General features: G+C 48.2%; 1 protein-coding gene across 7 annotated transcripts in view; it reads right to left on the reverse strand.

Annotated features, from left to right (window-relative positions):
* NTRK3 (neurotrophic receptor tyrosine kinase 3) overlaps window positions 1-20409 on the reverse strand; it is a gene marked incomplete at both ends in the record, with an annotated part of 373663 nt that overhangs the window by 131108 nt on the left and 222146 nt on the right. For all 7 annotated transcript variants that reach the window (XM_082857937.1, XM_082857936.1, XM_082857935.1 and 4 more), the window contains one exon: window positions 17143-17331. In XM_082857937.1, the coding sequence (XP_082714063.1) occupies window positions 17143-17331 (189 nt within the window). The remainder of the gene's footprint in view (window positions 1-17142; window positions 17332-20409) is intronic.

Genomic DNA, 20409 nt, shown 5'->3' on the forward strand with positions numbered 1-20409 from the left:
ATTTGCTCCATAATTATGAGTTCTGTGCAAAAACCATCTTCTGTCCTCATTTTTCTCCTGCACTGTGTTTACTCTGGAGTTGGCATTGTGATAGAGAACAAAGCAGTGCATTTTGATTGACTGATTGCCAGCTCTACAAGGGCACCAACGTGAAAAGGGCCCTGGCCACGCATACGTAGCCACTAAAAATTGCTGCATTATTTTTAATGAGATGAAATAAAGGTCAATGATGTACTGTTAAACAACAAATTCAGATTATAAGACCGTATGCAGAATGTGATCTCATTTTTGCATAATACACGTGTATGTATTGGCATAGGCATGTCTGTCTGTCTGATTTGTTATAAATGTAGGGGAAAAAAAGGGGAAAAAAACCACTGGTAGGCAGCGCACCAACGTGTTCATAGATTCATCACCGGGGACGGTATTCATGGTAATTTCTATTTTCTTCTTTGTACTTTTCTAGATTTTTCCTAAAATATTTGCAATGAGCATATACTACTTTGGAGTTAAATATTAGCTGTCATTTTATTTTATTTTATTTTATTAAGAAGCAAAGAGAGGTGAACAAGAGCTGTGAGTCACATCACTATCAACAAAGGACCAACTACTGAACACGGTAGCTCCCATGGTACGTGGTCAGCACATGTGGGGAGAAGCCACATGTTTTGCTTAAGGACCAGGAATCTGAACTCGCATGGCTAAGTATTCCTAAGCGTTCCAGCACCTCTTCCTATGAACTTTCTCCTGGACCACAAGAGCTGGAGCTATTTGGGTCATTTTGCTGAGACCAAGAGAAAGGAATGAGCTTAACTCTAGTTTCAGAACTAGGCCAACTGCTGTGGCCAACTGGGCCCAGCAGGGCACGCCTGCTCCCAGGGGCCTCTCACTCACTGCCTCTCACCCTTTGCGTTCCAGCAATGTGAAATGACGGATACTTTTAATACAAGGGACCTGTCATTTATTTATTAGCTGGGGACAGGCTCTGCAGCACAGAAGGATGCATTATAAATCAACTCCTTTCTCAGTCATTAAAAATTAATCCAGTTCATAATGTAGAACGTCAGTAATTTCTTTATTAGAGCAGCATGTTGTTTTTTTTTCTTTTCTTCCAGGTTTTGTTTTTTACTTCCTCCCTTCCCTGAGGATACGTTTTTTTCTCACAGTGGGCTGGGTATAAATTACCCCAGGGAAAGGTATCAGGAAATATAGCTTTTTCAGACAGGTTACAATGGAGCAGTGGAATCAAAGCTCTGCAAAAAAGACCATCGACTAATTTCCCCTCAGAAATATGTTCTTACGGAACCTTCCCATTTTGCCCCATGGAAGCTCATTTATGATATTATTCTTTTGTTTCGGACCCACCGTGCATCAAAAATGGAAGGCATTTTAGGTCCTTGATAGGCTAGAGAGAAAGAAATACATAAGGCAGGTGATTTTAGGTGTGTTGGGAGGTCTCTGTGCCCCATCTGTGGCTGGCTGCTTCCTCACAGAGGGACCTACATTAGCTTTTCTTTTTTTTTTTTTTTTAACATCAATACATATTGATCTACTTTATTATTTTCAATGACTACATAATATTCCATTATATAGATGCACCATCATTTTTTAAACTTGTTCCCTCTTGGTGGGTCATTGGCTCTCACTGACAAAGTTTCCATGTAGCTTTTCTAATGTTTCCAAATTAATTTGGCATTCACCAAAAAAGATGTATGGGTATTAGAAGCCCAGGCCCAGAACAGGAACCCTTCATATACCTCCCCGCTTTAGGCCTGGGATTCAAAGATGCCAAGCAGACCAGACGATGCTGGAATATGCCAAGAGGCTGCAAAGCTGATCCTCTGAGAATGCTTCCCTTTGGTTCTTCCCCTGAGTGGCAGCTCTAGGAAATGCAAAAACTTGGAATTATAAAGAGGGTAACTTCTGTGCTCCCTGGCTTCAGAGGAAGTAAAAGGGAGAATCTAGAATATATGTGCATCTTCTCCCCACCTTGGGCACATTGAGAGGTTTGCAACGGTTGGGTCAACCAGATGACCTCCTCAGATGACCTACCAAGGGCTGTGTATGAAAGGAAGGGGACCTTTCCACACCTGCCTGCTCTGCCCTCTGGCAAGCTGTCCTGGTCCTGGGGGGTCTCCCCGAGACGAACAGTATGGCCCCAACCCAGGTTACTGGCATTGATATCTTTGTCAAACCAGCCACAACTGAGTTAACCCTCCTAAGTAACAAATCCCCACAAATCCCCAAGCACATATTTAAAATCTATTTTCAGAATTACACTGAGCATAATTCAACCAATCAATGAGCCATTAGGAGGTTAGTCCCAACACTTCTTCATTACCAGTGGCATTAGGGCCACCCGACTTAGCAGAATCCAATGCGAAGAGTTGCTGTGTCACCAGCAATTCTAGGTCTGGGGACGGAAGCTAACACAGTGCCTGGTGAGAGGCCTGGCTGGCTACAATCTGGGTGACAAATTAAGCTACACAGCCACCAGAGACAGGAGAAAAGGAAGTTTGGCCAAGAAAGAAGCCAATTTGACCCCAAGGACTCTCATTCTCTTCCTCCCAGTGTAGCTGCTGCACCCCCTCCACTGCCCATCGATTTTGGACGCCACTCTGGGAGGCCTGCCTTCCAGGCATCTGAAGTTCTAGATGACCTGCTGAGGTAGGAGTGAGGAGGGGGCTACCTACATGGGAGCCGTGAAAGTGCTAGAAAGGGACTCCCTTCTGCTGACTCGATGGTGGGCACCATGGGTCATCCAAGCCAGCATCTGTCTGACAATCACCAAGCTCATCCTCAGTCTCCCGGAAGGCGGGGTGCAGGTGAAGTAGAGGTCAGCTAATAGTGAGAGGACACAGCCTGGGCCACGGCAAGAGGCATGTTCCTAAATCCCTGAGTTTGAATCCTGACTCCATCACTGACCAGCGAGTGACCTTGGACAAGTTCCTTAACTTCCATGAGTCTGAGTTTCCCAATCTGTAAAATGGGGACCATAACACTTACATGACAAGTGGATTTAACATAGACAGAAGGACTGATGAGGGGAAGAGAGGGTGGTGGGCTCCGTTGTACCGCAGTTCTGTCATTGCCTAGCTCTGAGACTACAGGAAATGACTTAATCTCCCCAGTGCCTCGGTTTCCCCATCTACCAAATGGGGGAAGTAATAGCACCTATGGTTTTTGTAAGGATTAAACAATTTATCATATTTAAAGAGTTTTCAATGCCAACAGTAAGCACTCCGCTGTGTACGATTTTATTATTATTTTCACCTGCTTAAAGCTCAGACCCCGGCCCTGAGTAGGTATTGAGAGGTACTGAGTAAATGTGATTTCTCCTCTCTTCACTACTCTGCCCCTTTCTTTCTCTTCACCAGCCCCTGCCCCGATCTACTCTCCAGAAACGATGCTTCCAAAGGATCATACAGCAGCTCCCAGGAATTCACACAGCTTTGCTCAACCAAGATAACCGGATCCAGCTAAAACCACATGAAGAAATTTGTCTTTGCTTGGGCATATTAAGTATAGCCTTGAAAATTAGCAGGACAATTTCCCAGACCAGAACAGTACTGACAACGACCACAAATTACCAGCTTGCTTTCCCTCAGCAGAGATAGAGGAGAAGTAAAATTTGCATGAGATCAATGTTCTCATCTTCCTCCTGCCACTTCTACCCCAAGAGGCCTCTGCGTACTCCTAGCAGAGCAGGAGTTGACCCTCGTAGAAGAACTGGGGTGGCGGGCAGTGTCATTTCTCACTTTCTTTCTTGCTAACAGACTCTGATTCTGTGGAGGGTATTCACACCCCTCCGGGCAGCCTTATGCCTCAGGGGAAGTGAGCTGCAGCCCCAAGCCCAGGGGAGTATCTGGAGGAGCCTAGGTGTTTGTTTTAGTTCCATTTTCTTTATGGGTGACTGGCTTAAGAATAAACAGATGACATAATTCTGGCCAATGAGACAGGAGGGAAAGGCTGCTGGGGAACTTGGGAAAAGGTTTTCTCAATTTCAATCAACCCACAAGAAGAGACAATTCTGTGCTGTCCCTGGGCCATGTGTTTGGTTGTGATGCCTGGAGCTCCTGCAACCATTCCGTAATCATGAGGGGAGCCAGCCTGGTGGTAAAGCCAAACACAGAAAGGCAGAGGCAAGAGAACCTCAGAAAAGCAGAACTAGAGTCCTAATGTACTTAACCAGGAGCCTTCCCTACCTATTTACTAGGGTTATGTGATGACCAATTGCCTTCTTGTTTAAGCCCAAGTGAGTCACGATTGCCTAGTACTTTCAGCCAAAAGATCTGAACTGATACGATCAGTGCCCAAAACATGAGATATGTGCACAAATATAAATAAGACCCATAAACATGTACATTTGTGTCTAAAAGTCCCACGTGTACGTCTGCTGAGGAAGAATGAAGGGGCTGTGCACTTATGTATAAGAACAAGGAAAATGGGCTTCCCTGGTGGCACAGTGGTTGAGAGTCCGCCTGCTGATGCAGGGGACACGGGTTCATGCCCCGGTCCGGGAGGATCCCACATGCCGCGGAGCGGCTGGGCCCGTGAGCCATGGCCGCTGAGCCTGCGCGTCCGGAGCCTGTGCTCCGCAACGGGAGAGGCCACAACAGTGAGAGGCCCGCATACTGCCAAAAAAAAAAAATGAACAAGGAAAAAAGGAGGCCACTTGAGCAGCCAGGCATTAAAGCCCTAACCGTATGGGCACAGACATACAAGTAACTCAAGTGATGCACTTGGGCAGGTATATGGGGGAGCAGGGGCACTGCAGTTTCAACAAAATAATGTTTCCTGACAAGGGGGAATAAACAAAGACTATAAAACCAACACAAGAATCTCGCCATGAATCTCTCCACCATCCCCTAGTTGCACCCACAGCTTTGCAGTCTCATAAACCCAAAAGGAAACTGGCCTGAGCACTCTGCTCATCTGCATTGATCGTTTCCTGACAACCAACATATTACAGTCCTGAGTCCCAAGAGCATCTCTGTGGCTGTGGATCTGGGTGATAAACTGCTATTTCTTAGAGTTGGGGGAAAGAAATCATTGGAGGGAAATATTCTTATCTTTTCAGAAATAACTTCAAGCTTTGCAAACCTCTATTTTTGAAACCATCAATCTGGTTTCCTCCAACAGCATATTTGAGGCAGGAATTGTAACTATCGTTGTAAGAATGTCGTTGTCAAGGCAAGGATGGTCATGTATATGCCACTTTGGCAAGGTGACGGAGCCCTTTCAAATTCTCATGCCACGTCATCTCAAAAAATACCAGCTAAGGTGGTCACATTTTCTTATCTCAAGTTTAGAGATGGTGGATGCCTTGCCCACAGTCATGTGGCTGCTGAGTCAGTAGGCTGGGACCAGGGTCTAGGACCACCCATACTCATCTTGCTTTCTTTTCTAATGAAAAGGGATCCCCTTCTTGAAATAAAGAGGTGCTCTGACCTTCCACCCAATGGTTTGGAAACAGTGGCTTGGGGGCAGCAGCTTGCATCTTGGATTGTGCGTTTTTCCTCAGAGACAGCTCCCTGAGATTCCAATCCTAAGTGGCAGATCTGCCTGGAAACAAGGAATGCAGTGAAATTTGACCATGACCAGCATCTCTGGATCTGGGGGTTTAGGAAGTGTTAGAGGCACCTGCAAGAGCTTCTAGGCAGAGAATAACCAACAAAGACCCCTGATCCACTTGCACGAAGGGCACTTAGTGCTCTGCCAGAAATCCTGAAGAATGCCACCACCCCGACTTGGGACATTCCCATGGAACTCAGCCACTTCCTGTCCCTCCCAGATGCTTGGGAAGAAATGGGACAGAACACATGCCAAACAGGTTCAGGCCCATCTGGGCACTCTGTCACATGAGTTATCACATCTGCTGGGGAGGCAAAAACAGAACCCCAAACCCCCAGAACAGCCCAGAATGCGATCCACTGAACATCTGCGTCCACAGAGAGATGCTAATAAGTGTACCTCAAAAATCAAGTTCGGGGGTCCAATAAATTTGGGAAATGCTGCAGACCCAAGTGTTCTCCTACAAAACTGCGATGACCTTTACCATTAGAAGCTCTCAGAATCCCACAGTAAAACAAAAAACATATTCAATCCAGGTTTTCCCAAACTTATTTGACCATGGAACTTTTTTTTCTGAAAAACTCTCAGAGCACCATTTGGGAAATCCTGTGTTAAAGGCAGTTGGGGAGAAGACAGAAGGGCAGTTGCACCCAGGGTTTCTTGGCTAACAGGTGAGTAGAGCTTGGGTTTTTAATTACTGACCATTAAGAAGACAGCACAATGAGAAGGAGAACTTCCCAGCTCTTAGGCACATCTCCCATCTGGAGTATGACTCATGTGCTCATTCAGAGGAAATGGAGATGATGACCATTTTCTCCTGGGCTTCTGGAAAGAGAATACTAATAGGGACTGCCACTAACAATAGCACCCCTTGCTGTCTCTAAGGATGGTGAGGGGGTTCTTTTTTCCTGTCTTTTAGCCTCTGCCCATAAAATAGGAATTTCTATCTCCTCAGAGACACAGGAAGTAACCCCCAGCTCTTCCCCCAACCTGTGTGCTTGGTCCCTCCCTGTGAGAAGTGAGTGATTTACCTGATGGGTGAGGTGGGCAGAGTCCATCATCTCTCATCACATTCTCTTCCAGGTAGGGCTAATGCAGAAAAGGGAGACTCTTCCTGCCTGTGTGGTTTTCCAAGAAGCTCCTAAGCTTTCTGACTTGCAAAAACGAGGCAGACCATGACCCTCCATGCAACCAGATAGACAACATCTGCTCTGAGACCCAACTCCTGTCTGTGCATCCCAAGTTCAAAGCTTGGGAGAGGCATCAAGAAGCCCATTTTGGCTTTACTTCTAAGCAACTTTCTTAAGTCTAGCAAGAAAGTCCAACTTTTGATTCCTATCTGATCGCTGTGTGGATTTCTCAGCTGGTTCAGAATGATCACCCTTAAAAACTCCCATCCAATTTAGATGCTTGAATCCAGTTGAAGGAAAAAAGAGTAAAGGTCTGGGAAATCTTGAGCTGGAGAGGATCTCTGGAGGGAAATTAATCCTCCCACTCCTTGGAGACAAGACTGAGGCCAAAACATGCCAAGAAGACAAAGAGTCCTTCAGCTCCCAGGGCTCTGGACAGGAAGGGAAGGACCCACTCCACACCTCACTCACTTTCAGCTGTTGGGTGCACCTTCCCCTGCGTTCATGTTCCTCCACAAAATGACATGACTACAGGCTGGCTGAGGGTCTTATCATTCCTCACCACCTTCTCCACCACGGAGCACATGCTTACCCCCTAAATACTATTTTTAAGCCAATTACCGTGTATTTACAGTGAGCATAATTATACCTAATTACTTAATTAGCATGACCGCATGCAGCTACTAACTTTGAGTATGTGATTATGGCGGTGAAGCACAGAACATATGAGGTCATGAGACTCAATAGGAAGGCAGGTTGTCTTGGCTCAGGGAGATGGACCAGAGTCTGTCCCTTTGGACTAGTTTGGTTACAGCTCCAAAGTACATGCTCAGCAATTTCTAGCGTTTCAGATAATTTGGGGGAAATGCAATCACATGATTTTTTTTAATCCTGGGATAGAGAAAAGAAATGGCAATATGCTATGCTTAGATTATGCCTAGATCTAAGGGATTTGGGAGTCAGTAACCACAGAGGTTACTCTCCAGAGACTGAAACCCTCAGGACAAGCTCAAGCGTGTGGGCCCAGGACTCACTGCCTTGGCTTTCAAGATAACCCATTCTGGAATCATTTAGCTTTGTCTGGAAAGAAAAGAAACTGGTAATGTGTCTGAGCGCTCCTTTCTTCCTTGGGCTCACCAAACCTAACACCACAGCCTTCTCAGGGGTCTGCTACTTATTCTAACTGGATCTGGAAATAGGATTGAAGAAAAATCCAAGGCGAGCAATCCTAATTTTTGTTTGTTTAAAATGTTCTATGGGGCTTCCCTGGTGGCGCAGTGGTTGAGAGTCCGCCTGCCGAGGCAGTGGACGCGGGTTCGTGCCCTGGTCCAGGAGGATCCCACATGCCGCGGAGCGGCTGGGCCCGTGAGCCATGGCCACTGAGCCTGTGCGTCCGGAGCCTGTGCTCCGCAATGGGAGAGGCCACAACAGTGAGAGGCCCACGTACCGAAAAAAAAAAAAAGTTCTATGAAAGACTGTCTGGCAAACAGAGCCTGGAGATACCCAATCGGTGAAAAGGGCTAAGGCAAAATATCACTATTACCTTCACCAAGATTCAACCTATAGTTCCCTTAATGGGGACCATCAAGATCCAACCAGCAGAATAAAGGAAGAGATGTATCAGAACGGCCCACGCCCACATTGGTCCTAATCTCTTCGTGTCACATTTAGCCAGGCCTCCCTCCTAAACCAACCAGAGGGGAGCAAACAGCAATCCCCCCACCCCCTGTAAGCCAGCCTCCACTTCAGCTCCACTCCCAGAGGAAGAGCTCCTAGCCCAGCCCTGTAACCAGATACCATTCCTTCCATCAGGCAAGTCCATCAGGACTTGTGCTAGAGAAAAACCTAGAAAGGCATATTCTTCAGTAGCAGCAGCTACGACTGCTGTCTCTGCTCCTGGTTCCGGGGCGGGTGGCCTCCCAGACAAAGGAGCCCAGTCTCCATATTTCATCTGCCAGTCCGTTACGCTGAGCTAAGTGGCTGGGAATAAACACCCATCATTACCTTGCGCTAAGCAATGTTTGTTAGTATAGAAGGTGACAGAAATCTATATCATGCCGATGCACTATTAATACTGCATTATGTCCACAGGCTCCATACTCCCCACCACAGCTGGTAAATCGGCCCTGGCAGTTCCTCCTCCAGAAAAGACAGGGTCTGTGGCTCATTGGCCCAGAAGAGGAGGAAGAGACAAGCCACTCCCTCACTCCTGATGTAGGAAACACTGGTCCAGCTAAAGGGACACAGTTCACAGACCTACTGGTTCCAACTTTGGTCATCTTTGTGGACGTCCTCGCCTTTTAGGCTGGTATGATAAGGGGGGTGCATCAAGCAATTGCCCCGAGGAAAGAGAGTGAGGACAGGACCTCCAAACAGCTGCAATGTAGCCAAAGAGAGGTAAGGAAGGGTGGGTCCTTCACCCCATCCCAGGGCCCACGTCAGAGTAGCTGGCACTTACTAAGAGCTCAGTGGATGTTTGCTGACTGACTGAGGAATAAAGGAGAAAAGGGGGTTGGAGGGAACCAACACAGATGGGGTATCAACAGCCCAATGAGAACGATGTGCTGTGAGGGACCCCAGGACAGAGCTGCCGGCTCAGCCAGGGAGGGAGAGTGACAGGTCTAAGAAAGCAGGATGTAGAGGTGACCAGCCAGGAGAGGCTGAAGGTTGAACGCACACGTATGGTTCAAAGTGTAGAGACTCACGTGGAAAACAGAGTCCTGAAGGCCTGAAAGGAGGCCCGAAAGACCAGGGCCAGCTTGCAAATGACACATGGGGAAAGAGAAGGCATTAGCAAGGTTTCTGGGAAACCAAAACAGAAAAGGGCTTGGATGCCCAAAGAGGTGAGGGTCACTGGGGGCTCCGGGTGGGCACCATAGAGAGTCACTGTGACAAACTGCTTTTGAGACGCTGTGAAGGCATGAGCACGCTGGTCAGAAAATCAAGGCGTCAGTTCTGTAGTCAATGTGGCAATTGGCCTCTGACCAATGACAAGTTAGAAGTGAAGTATGCTCACTATAGGCTAAGTAGCTATCCGGTGAGAATTATACTATCATCAGTTGCTGGTATAGTTTAGAGCAGAAGACATATAGATGCACACACTTGTGTGTACACACACATACATAGACACACTCGAGAAAGCACACAGAGTAGGTGAGTGTGCACTGACAAGTCCAAGAGACCCTGGGGCAGGAGCTAAGCAGTGGAGGCCAGTCTAATATGAAATGAAAAGAACTTAATCTCCCTTGGTACTGCCACCTGGAAGACAGTTTGGCTGTTTCTTACCAAGCTAAACATCCTCTTACCATGCGATGCAGCAATTGTGCACCTAGGCATTTATGCAAAAGAGTTGAAAGCTTATGTCCACGCAAAACCTGCACACAAATGTTTATAGCAGTTTATTCATAATTGCCCAAACTAGAAAGCAACTAAGATGTCTACTGTGGGTTGAGTTATGTCCACCCACACACCCCCAAAAGAACAGGTTGAATTCCTAACCCCCAGTACCTTAGAATGTGACCTTATTTGGAAATAGGGTCATTGCAGATGTAATTAGTTAAGTCAAGATGAGGTCATACTGGAATAGGATGGGCCCCAATCCAATATGGCTGGTGTTCTTGTAAGAAGAAGGCCTTGTGAAGACAGACACACAGGGAGGACGCCATGTGAGGACAGAAGATTGGAGGGATGCAGTGGCAAGCCAAGGGATGCCAGCAAACCACCAAAAGCTGAGAACAGGGAAGAAGGATTCCCCTACAGGTTGCAGAGGGAGCAGAGTCCCCCGAGACCTTGATTTTAGGCTTCCAGCCTTCAGAACGACGAGACAATACATTTCTATTGTTTGAAATCACAGTTTGTGGTACTTTGCCACAGCAGCCCTTAGACACGAATACAATGTCCTTCAATAGCTGAATAGATAAACTATGGTAGAGCCATACGATGAAGTATTATTCAGTGATAAAAAGAAATAAGCAATCAAGCCACGAAAAGACATGGAAGAACCTTAAATACACATTGCTAAGTGAAAGAAGCCAATCTGAGAAGGCTACACACTGTATGATTCCAGCTATAACAACATTCTGGAAAAGGCAAAACTGTGAAGACAGTAAAAAAGATCAATGGTTGCCAGGGGCTGGGGAGGGGAAATGAATCATGGACCACAGGAGAGTTTTAGGGTAGTGAACCTATTGTGTGTGATACTTAAATGATGGATACATGACACGATGCTCTTGTAAAGCCCATAGAACTATACAACACGAAGAGTGAACCCTGCTGTAAACTATGGACTTTAGTTAATGATAATATATCAATATTTGTTCTTCAATTGTAACAAATGTACCACACTAATGCCAGATGTTAATAATAGGGGAGATTTTGGTGGGGGAAGTGTGAGGGGGTAAATGGGAACACTCTGTACTTCCTGCTTAACTGTACTGTAAACCTAAACCTGCTCTAAAATTTTTTTTTAAATTAAGAAACTGACTTATCCCCAGGACCAAGTATTTCCTTATCTGAAGGCAACCATGGTCCCTTGGGAACTTGATTTTGGGGAAGAATTCAGAAAGGAGGATAAGTCCCAACAGCCAGACCAAGGCTGACCCAGCTTCATGACTACAGGGACCTTCAGCCAAGGTTCTCTTCCCCATAGGGCTGTCCTTATCCTGGAAACAGGGAGAACATTGAGCCTCCACAATACGGCATTCCTCAAAAGCCAGCTTCCCTGAGTCCAGGAGGTGGAGAGTAAATGCTTGTGGACCACTGGAATCCTAGGCAATGTGATCTGACAGGGAAAGGATGCATCCTGGAGTCAGTAGGTCTGGGTTTTCATCTCAGGCTCTCTCTTAGCAGCTGTATGATCTGGGACAAGTCCCTTAAGCTCACTGAGCCTCAGTTTCTTTATCTATAAAATGGGTATATCAGCCTCTCCCTCAGAGAGTGGGCGAAAGACTGCATGAGGTAAAAATGGAAAGCCCAGCCCAGGGCTTGGTCCAGAGGAGGCTGTCAATGCAGATCAACGACCTTTCCCTCGGTCTGTGACATCTCTCGAGAGCCTGTGCCTGGAATGAAGACACACTCACCAAGCGTCATCTGACACATGGTTGGTTGCTATCTTCTCCAACCCTAGTCCCATGTTGTGTTTCCACAGACAATGGAGACTGGTAACACAGGGGACTTCCCTGGTGGTCCAATGGTAAAGAATCCGCCTTCCAACGCAGGGGATGCAGGTTCGATCCCTGGTCGGGGAACTAAGATCCCACATGTCGTGGGGCAACTAAGCCCGAGCGCCACAACTACTGAGCTTACGCACCTCAACGAGAGAAGAAAAAACCTGCACGCCACAACTAGAGAGAAGCCCGTGTGCCACAACTAGAGAAAAGCCCACGCGCCGCAATGAGAGATCCCACATGCTGCAACTAAGACCAGATGCAGCCAGAAATAAAAATAAATAAAGGAAAATTAAAAAAAAAAAAGACTGGTGACACATAAGAGCTACTTCTTGGAATAAGTTCAAAGTCAGGTTTGGGAAACAGGACCTACATCTTTGAGAAGGGACAGGACGACCTAAGATTTCACTCAAAATCATGCAAGATTACTGTGCATGGCTTTTCCTCTAAGCCGTGGGTTCCCAGGAGGGAAAGGTCGCTTTGCAATAGGATGGGTCTAGGAAGAACTCAACACGTGGTTGGAAGTGAGCCAGATGCCCAGTGATGAGTAGGTACAGGAAGGAAGAAAAGGGAGTGAGGGGATGTGGGGAGGGATATGGGCATTTCAAGTGGGAATTACACTGTGGTAACAGTCGGAGGTGTGAGCTTGGAGGGAGACCTGGAAAGAAGTGACTAGGGGTAGAGGCTGGTGAATCAGCAGCAGAAAGGAGCAAAGTGAAGACACGAGGCCCTGGGAGTGGCCCCAAGGGGGCAGAGGGTCCCATCCTGCATCTTGGGAGATCAGCCCCGGTGGCAGTAAGCCCCTGAGGGTAGGGATCATGCATGCCTTGTTCGCCATTGTTTCCAAAGCCGAAAAGAAGGCCTGACACAAACCCTCAATGAATATTTATTGAATAGATGAAAGGGAGAAAAATCAGCACTGTGTGAATGACTCAGATGCTAACGAAGACGAGGGACCCAAAGGAATATGCTCAAGTTTTACCAAGAGAACTCAGGGGTTCCTGGGGAAACAGAGCTATGAGACAGGGAATGTGAAGAGGTATAATGCTGAGTGGAAGGGGACAATGTCTGAAAGGGGAGGTGAGAGCAAAGGATGGCTGGCCAGGGTCAGAGAGAGTCTCTGACTACCGGCCCACCAGGAGGGGAGAGGTCAAAGGGAGGAGTGGAGAGCTGGGAATGCTGACGCCGGGAAGATGGGGCCCCGTACCCCCTGAGACAGAAACAACCTGGGAATAAAGGCAGACAGCCTGGCCTGGGGACAGAGCGCAGGAGGGGAGGGTGACATGGCTTAGCACCCCCCAGCTAGCCTCTGCTCTCTCAACCAAGAGGCAAAGTTGTCCTCTGAGAATGGGTGTGGGAAAAGGGGATGAACAGAGAACCCCAGGGCCTTGAACAGAGCCGAAGAGCCTTCCAACCGAGCAACGGGCAAGAGGCAAAGCATGACTCCTAACACAGCCGCCTGCAGTCCAGCCCAGCACAGGCGCCACAACTGCAGCCCAGAGCGCTCACAAGGGGGACAGAAGCCACCTAGTGCCCAGCGTTGCTACAAATAGCTTGACACCTCCCCCAGTGACCCACCTAGACCGGCCCCTTGCTGTCTCATTCAGAAGGACCTAGCCTCAAATTGGCTGCGTGACATGGAGGGCTGTACCGGTTTCCTGATGCTTTCGAGCAACAGGGGGTTTAAATAAATAATGAGGGCTGCCTCACTAGACTGCAGATTCTATATCCAACCCGGAAGAGCAGCATCTTTATTCAGCTCTTCCAGAACCCCTGGAAAGAAGGAATAAATTTAGAATAAAGACAATGCCAAATGCAGAGCACTCAGGAACATAGGTGAGGGGCTGCAAGCATCTGATAACGGATGGTACTAGGTGAGCTCTACACATCCTTGCAGCCCTGACACACTATGAAAAATGCTATGGACCAGACTGAAGACAGAGAGAAAGTGAGAGGGCAGGAGAGGAGCAGCGTCTTAATCACTCCAGCCAGAAAGGTCCCACCATTTATGATAAACACATGTGTAAAGAAAGAAAAGCACTTCTGTGCTAAATCCATCAACGGAGGACTTGCGGAAATGAGGCCTGAAGTCAGGTAGCTATGTCCCTGCGATTTCTTCCCACAGTCCGCATTGTTAAATGGGACGAGAAAGGACTCAGATGGGAGACCCCCCACCCCGGGGCCCCAAGATATGAGCACTTCTCCTCCCTTAATCCCCTGCTTCTTGCCATCTCCCCCCGAAGGAGTGACCCCAGCCCCGTCTGCAGCATCATAAACGTTCCCTGCTTATTTATCTGCCAAGGCACATGTGGTTTTAATTATTTATGATAGTGTTTCATCGCACATGGGGATGTGTCTTGGAGTCCCTTCCCTTGACTGATGAAGCCTTTGTAATCAGAGACCTGCTGCTTCCCAGCTGGTAAATCTCAGCGAGGAGAGGGCCAGGCGCTCCCTTCCAGGACTGTGTGAGTCAGCCATGGATTTGCAGAGGGCGGATTAGCCAAATCCGGTTACAAGGCTCCTGCACGTTGTTTGTCCTTGCCACACATGTTTTCTGAAAACAATTAAGAGCCACCCATTGTCTACCGAGAGGACAAAATGTACCGCTTCCCTGAAAAGGGTATCTTCCCTAATATCAGAGGGTTTGGATAAGCTGGATTCATCCAGGGATTTTGCTCTGATGAGGTCTTGTTTGTTCCCTACTCCCTCAAGTCTTGTCACTAAACCTGCTTCCTCTCTGTCTCCACCGACCCCTTCCTGTGTACACAGAAGTGCTGTCTGGACGTAGAAAGGCTGCCTGCTCTGAGTCACAAACACAAGGAGCTGTGGAGACGCTTCTCCTCTGCACCGTTTCCCAGGGCGACAGCTCCTTGGCTGGGTGCTGGGTCCTGACATCAAAGGACACTCAGAACCCACCGGTCTCTCCATGGTGCCCACTCATTCTGATGGCCCAGAGGGATCTTCCTCCCCACATGCCAGATTCGCCCCATCTGGAAACTATGCCACCACCTGGTATCAGGAGCCCATGGGACCCTACTCTACCCCAGGGCCCAGAGCTTCCACGACAGGGAACAAAGCCCATTCTCATTTTTCCCGGATTCTGTCTTTATGAATTCACCTACTCACTACAATTTATGTGCAACCCCAGAACACACACACACACAGCGCTTTCGCAGTCATTCACAAACATTCGAGGAGCGGTGACAAATTTGAGTCACCCCACATGCACATTCCCGGCTGAGGTTAAAAAGCCATGCTCTGCTTTCTCGTTTCAGCTCTCATACTGTAAACAAGTGTCCTTCTCGTGGTCTATCCAACGCCACCTTTTTTGCATATATGTGCTTTTCGTGGGTGAGACTTCAGTTTAAAGCAGCCCCCAAGCATAGTGCTGAAGCTCTGTCTAGTGCTCCTATGAGTGAGAAGGCTGCGATGTGCCTTACGGAGAAAAGAGGTGTGTTTGATAAGCTTTGTTCAGGCATGAGTCATAGTGCTGTTGGCCACTATGAGTTCAATGTTAAGGAACCAACAGTATGTATTAAGGTGTCTTTAAACAGAAGCACACATAATACAGGTTACGTCTTGATCAGCTGATAAAAGTGCTGTGACCAGAGGCTTGCATGAACCTAACCCTGGATTCCCCCTAGGAACAATGGTCCAATGTTCGCTAATTTAGTGGTCAAAGTGACTTTACAGAATACTTGGAATAAGGAGAATCAGTTGTATACAGCAATGCCAAGCCTCTATTCAAATATCAATATCACTCTAGAAAGCTCAGCAGTGCCAACCCTGGACCGAGCTTGGACCCATGCTACCATCCCAGAAGGGCTTTCCTCCCAGCCTCACCGAGGTCAGTCCAGGATGACCCTGATCTGAGGTGAGCGCTTTAGCCAGAGTAGAACCATTCTTTGCACTGTCTTCCACACTGTTTATCTGAAATGCAGGTATCTTTCTTCCCTTGCCCGGCCCTGGTCCAGAACCCAAGTACCCTTCCTCTAACTGGTACTGATGGGGGAGTCTGATAAACACTGAGACAGATTCTGGAGGACATCAAGGTTGGGAGGCAAATGATGACCTTACCCTGATTTTAGCCCAGTCCCTCCCACTGTGGCGATCATCTCACTAAAAACAGAGGCAGAAACACAGAAGCAAAGGTGGACAGGGTGGCTGGATGCCCACTCTGCTATAAGATGGACGAGTGGGGGCAGCAAGAGTTCTGTGAGCTACAAAGAGCACAGCCCAAGTATAGAGAGCTCCGCCAGCAGGGAGAGCAAGACCAGAGGCATTTCTTCCTAGGCTGACCTGGGACCAGCTGACCAGACAAAGAGAACAGATTGGCAGAAGCCCACGGGCAGGGAAGGGGGACTCACAACCTCCCAGAGCCTCGGGTTTCCTGTCTGAGGATGAGGCCTTAACCTACCCCATCCCTTCTGTCCCTTCTAGCTCTAAGGCACTCTCCAGGTGTCTCTGTTCCCTCTCCTGACATAGCTGACCGTTTCTTGGGAGCAGAAGCCATGGGAGGGGAGGGGTGTGCACTGTAGTCGCTGAGCCTAGATTGAGCCTGGGGACACAGCAAGGGAAACAGCTGCTGGATGGAGGGCCAAGCCACGGAGGCACCAGGAATGGGGAGAGGCCCTAGCAGACTCAGCAGAAATACAAAGGGAGGGGCTGAACCACCAGGAGGAAAGAGAGATTAGGAAGCAGGTGCCCTGAGCCCTCTGATCTGAAGGAGACATGTGTAGCGGGGAGGGGAAGGGTCCTAGCACAGGGGCCATGATCTGATTCTCAGAACGTGCACTTCGGGGCACTGGAGGGGCAGCTAGAGAGAGGTTTCCATTCGAAAGGTCCTCACCGCCCTTCACTCCCTTCCCCTCTAGTGGAGGCTGGGGCAGCAGGTCTGACGACCTCAGGGGCTATTGTCTGGACAGAGTCAGGTTACATTTCCTGAATACACAGGCCAAGTGCACAGGTACAACCAGCCGTGTCTGTGCCCCCTGCCTTACTGGGAGCACCTCTCCAGGTGGGGCTGGGCCTCCTGCCTCCAGGCTGCTCCCCGCCCCGCCCCGAGCCCGCTCTGCCCAGGGGACTCTGTCCCAGTGGTGTCCCCTCGCCCAGGCTGTTCTTCAAGTTTTGAAACAAAGAGGGAGGGTCTCTTAGAGAGTGGGAGGTTAGCAGGTGGTAGGTCACCCCAGAAGGTTCCAGAACCCCAGCTACGTGGTCTATTGCCATGCCACCCTCCCTCCCCAGAAGGGACAACATTCTACTGTGGTACTCACATGTGTCTGGCTTGTGGCAGTTGTGTCCCTGACGGAAGTACTGGGGGTTCTCAATGACTGGGATGCGAGTCATGCCGATGACCACTGTGTCCGGCCCGGCATCCAGAGATGAGGGCGTGGTGATGCCATGGTTGATGTGATGCAGCGGGCTGGCTGAGTCCTCCTCGCCACTGATGACAGCCACAGGACCTGCACACACCAGGAGAGACACAGGACCCCGGTGAAGTCACGTCCAGCCAGTGCCCAGCCCTGCCCACAGACCTTTTCACTGTTTTTCCCACCACATTTTCCATAGGAGCAAAATCCATTGGAAGAGTATTCCCCGAATGCTCTGGATTCTGAATTGAGAATAACCGCTTAATTCTCTTTCATGAGAGGGAGAAAAATCTACCTCATCACACCATGGAAACAGCTGCAAAATAAGAGTGAATCTAAATGATTATGACACGAAGTATCCCCACTTTCCCCAAATCCAAATTAGTTCAAAATCATTAAAAGTTCAAATAAGTTTCTTTGCTTATATAACAACAACAGGATTTTAAAAATGACCTAGCGGTAGTATGCAGCCTGTCCCTTGTCTCTTCAAGAGCTTTCAAAACTACTGATGCTGGGTCCCACCCTCAAAGATTCTGATTCAGTTGGTCTGGGGATGCAACTTGGGCATCAGGATTTAAAAGCTCCCTTGTGAGTCCCAAGTCCAGCTAAGATCTCGAGCCTCTCTTTAGGGCCTTGGAGGCTGAGAACCTTTCCAGAGTGGCCATCAGATGCCCACAGGAGTATGAAGTAACTTTCCCTGGATTCTGCTATCAACCCTCCCCGGTCCACAGACAGATAAGCCCAAGGTGGGCTTGGATCTAACTCCGGCCAGCTTTCGCAAGCGACAGCACTCAGGCTGCAATACTATTAGCCTACAGACAGCTGGGCCAGCTGACCCACTCTTGAAAGTTCCATATTTGCCCCAATGGCTTCAGAGAACACCATTTGCATCTTCACCAACCCTAACGCCACCATATTCTAACCCAAAGAAAAAAACCAGTAAATAAGGTGATTTGCGAACACAAGTTGAGAAAGATGATTAATGCTGCTGTCTTGGTAGAGAAATGATTCTGTTTGGTGGTGTGATTCTCCCATAAGTACAAATAAAACTCCTGTAAAGTGAATTAGCTGTGACTGTTTGTGGCTTTCTACAAGTGGCATTTTAAATGGCTGCTTTGCAAGACACATGGTCCCAAGACAAAACACCTGCTGTGATTTGGTTTTGCAGCTTTTGAACAATATTTCCACTGCAGAAATCCACTTACATCTTACTGAAGTTTATGGGGAGAATATTTCCCATCAAATAGCAAGGTGAAGCGCCAATGAGGCAGAACTAAGTGGAGGATGGGTAAATGCAAACTGAGGACCCTGAATTCCACTCCGTCAGCACAGACAGGCTTATTTCAATCCACGACAAATGTCTGACTGTGCCTGGAGACCATGTGAAAAAAGTAGCAGTAAGGGGTTGCCCAAACACTCGCAGGCATCATGTGCCTTGCAAAAAGAGGCCAGTTCTCGAAAATACCTTGTAAACTTTTTTGAAACACTTCACAGTGATTTCTAGTTAAACATGAAATGCTGAACACTGGTCTTCAGCCTGCTCACCCCAAATGCTATTAACATACAAAGGAATTAAAGAAATACTGGTGCACAAAGAGGAACAGGGGAGATAAGAGGAAATTAGATGTTTCAACAACGTTTTGGAAGATGAGAAACCAAAGGAGGAGAAGCTCGCTTACAGAGAGGAGGAAGATAGGGAAGAAAGGACCACCAGGTCTGCGGCAGGGAATCATGACAGGAAGTCAGTTCTGCTGGGGAGACCCAGTACTTGAAGGGTCAGGGGACCAAGGAAGGCTGCAGTGAGGCTCGGGGCTGGAACAAGGCACCCCGGCCATCACCTCCCCCCCCATCCGTCAGAGTCTAGTGGTTTCATTCCAGAGAAATTGAACCTGAAACGTTCAGGGGAGGGCTGGGGTGAAGCACGAGGCAGAGCTCCTTCTTCTTGCTCCTAAAACAACAGAAACGGGACTTCCCTGCTGGTCCAGTGGTTAAGAATCCTCCTTCCAACACAGGGGACGTGGGTTCGATCCCTAGTCAGGGGATTAAGATCCCACATGCCGTGGGGCAACTAAGCCCACGCGCTCTAGAGCCCACGCGCCACGACTACTGAGCCCATGTGCTCTGGTGCCTGCTTGCTGCAACTAGAGAAGCCCACGTGCCACGAGGAAGAGCCTGCGCAATGCAATGAAAGATCCCGCGTGCCGCAATGAAGATCCCGCGTGCCGCAACTAAGACCTGACACAGCCAAATAAATAAATAAATATTTTAAAAATAATAAATAAAACAACAGAAACCAGGAACAACACTGCTTACCCAGCCACCTCACCCTTGGTCTTGCCTCAAATACTGCCACCCCAGAGGAGATTACAGAATGCTTCTCTGGAGAAACTAAATGCCTTAGAATGGACTTCTGGAGAGTGACATGTGAGGGTCTCCCAAGGAAGTCGAGCTTACATGGCAATCATGCCTTAGTGAAGCGGGACAGTTGACAAGCCCCATCGTGCACACAAAGCAGGATCTTATTAGCTTTCTAGTGTTCAATTCCTAAATACGAAGAAACAGTCCAGGATCACCAGACACTTCAGCAAAGCTTCAGCATGAAAGAGGGGCACAAGACACATAACCAGGGACCTGCAGGAAGCAGAGGCAATTCAGGGAGCAGGAGATTGTTTTTTTTTTTTTTTTTTTGCGGTACGCGGGCCTCTTACTGTTGTGGTCTCTCCCGTTGCAGAGCACAGGCTCCGGACGCGCAGGCTCAGCGGCCACGGCTCACCGGCCCAGCCGCTCCGCGGCATGTGGGATCTTCCTGGACCGGGGCACGAACCCGTGTCCCCTGCATCGGCAGGCAGACTCCCAACCACCTAGCAGAAGACTTTTTAAAAAATATCTTCAGAAAGATAAATGAAGACATTGCATCCAGAAAACAAGATGATACTTTAAAATGACCAATTAGAAGGTAAAAAAGAATCCTTGAGAATTGTGATCATCAAAATCTGAAAGTCATAGAAGAATGGAAGATAAGTCAAGAAAATGTCCCAGAAAGTCAAACAAAAAGGAAAAAGGTGGTAAACAGGAAAGAAAAGATATGAAAATTAAAGACTCGATCTAGAGATCCAACAACTGATTAAAAGGAGAGAGAGAAAGAGAGAGACAGAGAGGGAGAGGGACAGA

Source organism: Leucopleurus acutus (genome assembly GCF_964270905.1).
Source record: "Leucopleurus acutus genome assembly, chromosome: 1".
In the NCBI taxonomy this organism is placed as follows: domain Eukaryota; kingdom Metazoa; phylum Chordata; class Mammalia; order Artiodactyla; family Delphinidae; genus Leucopleurus; species Leucopleurus acutus.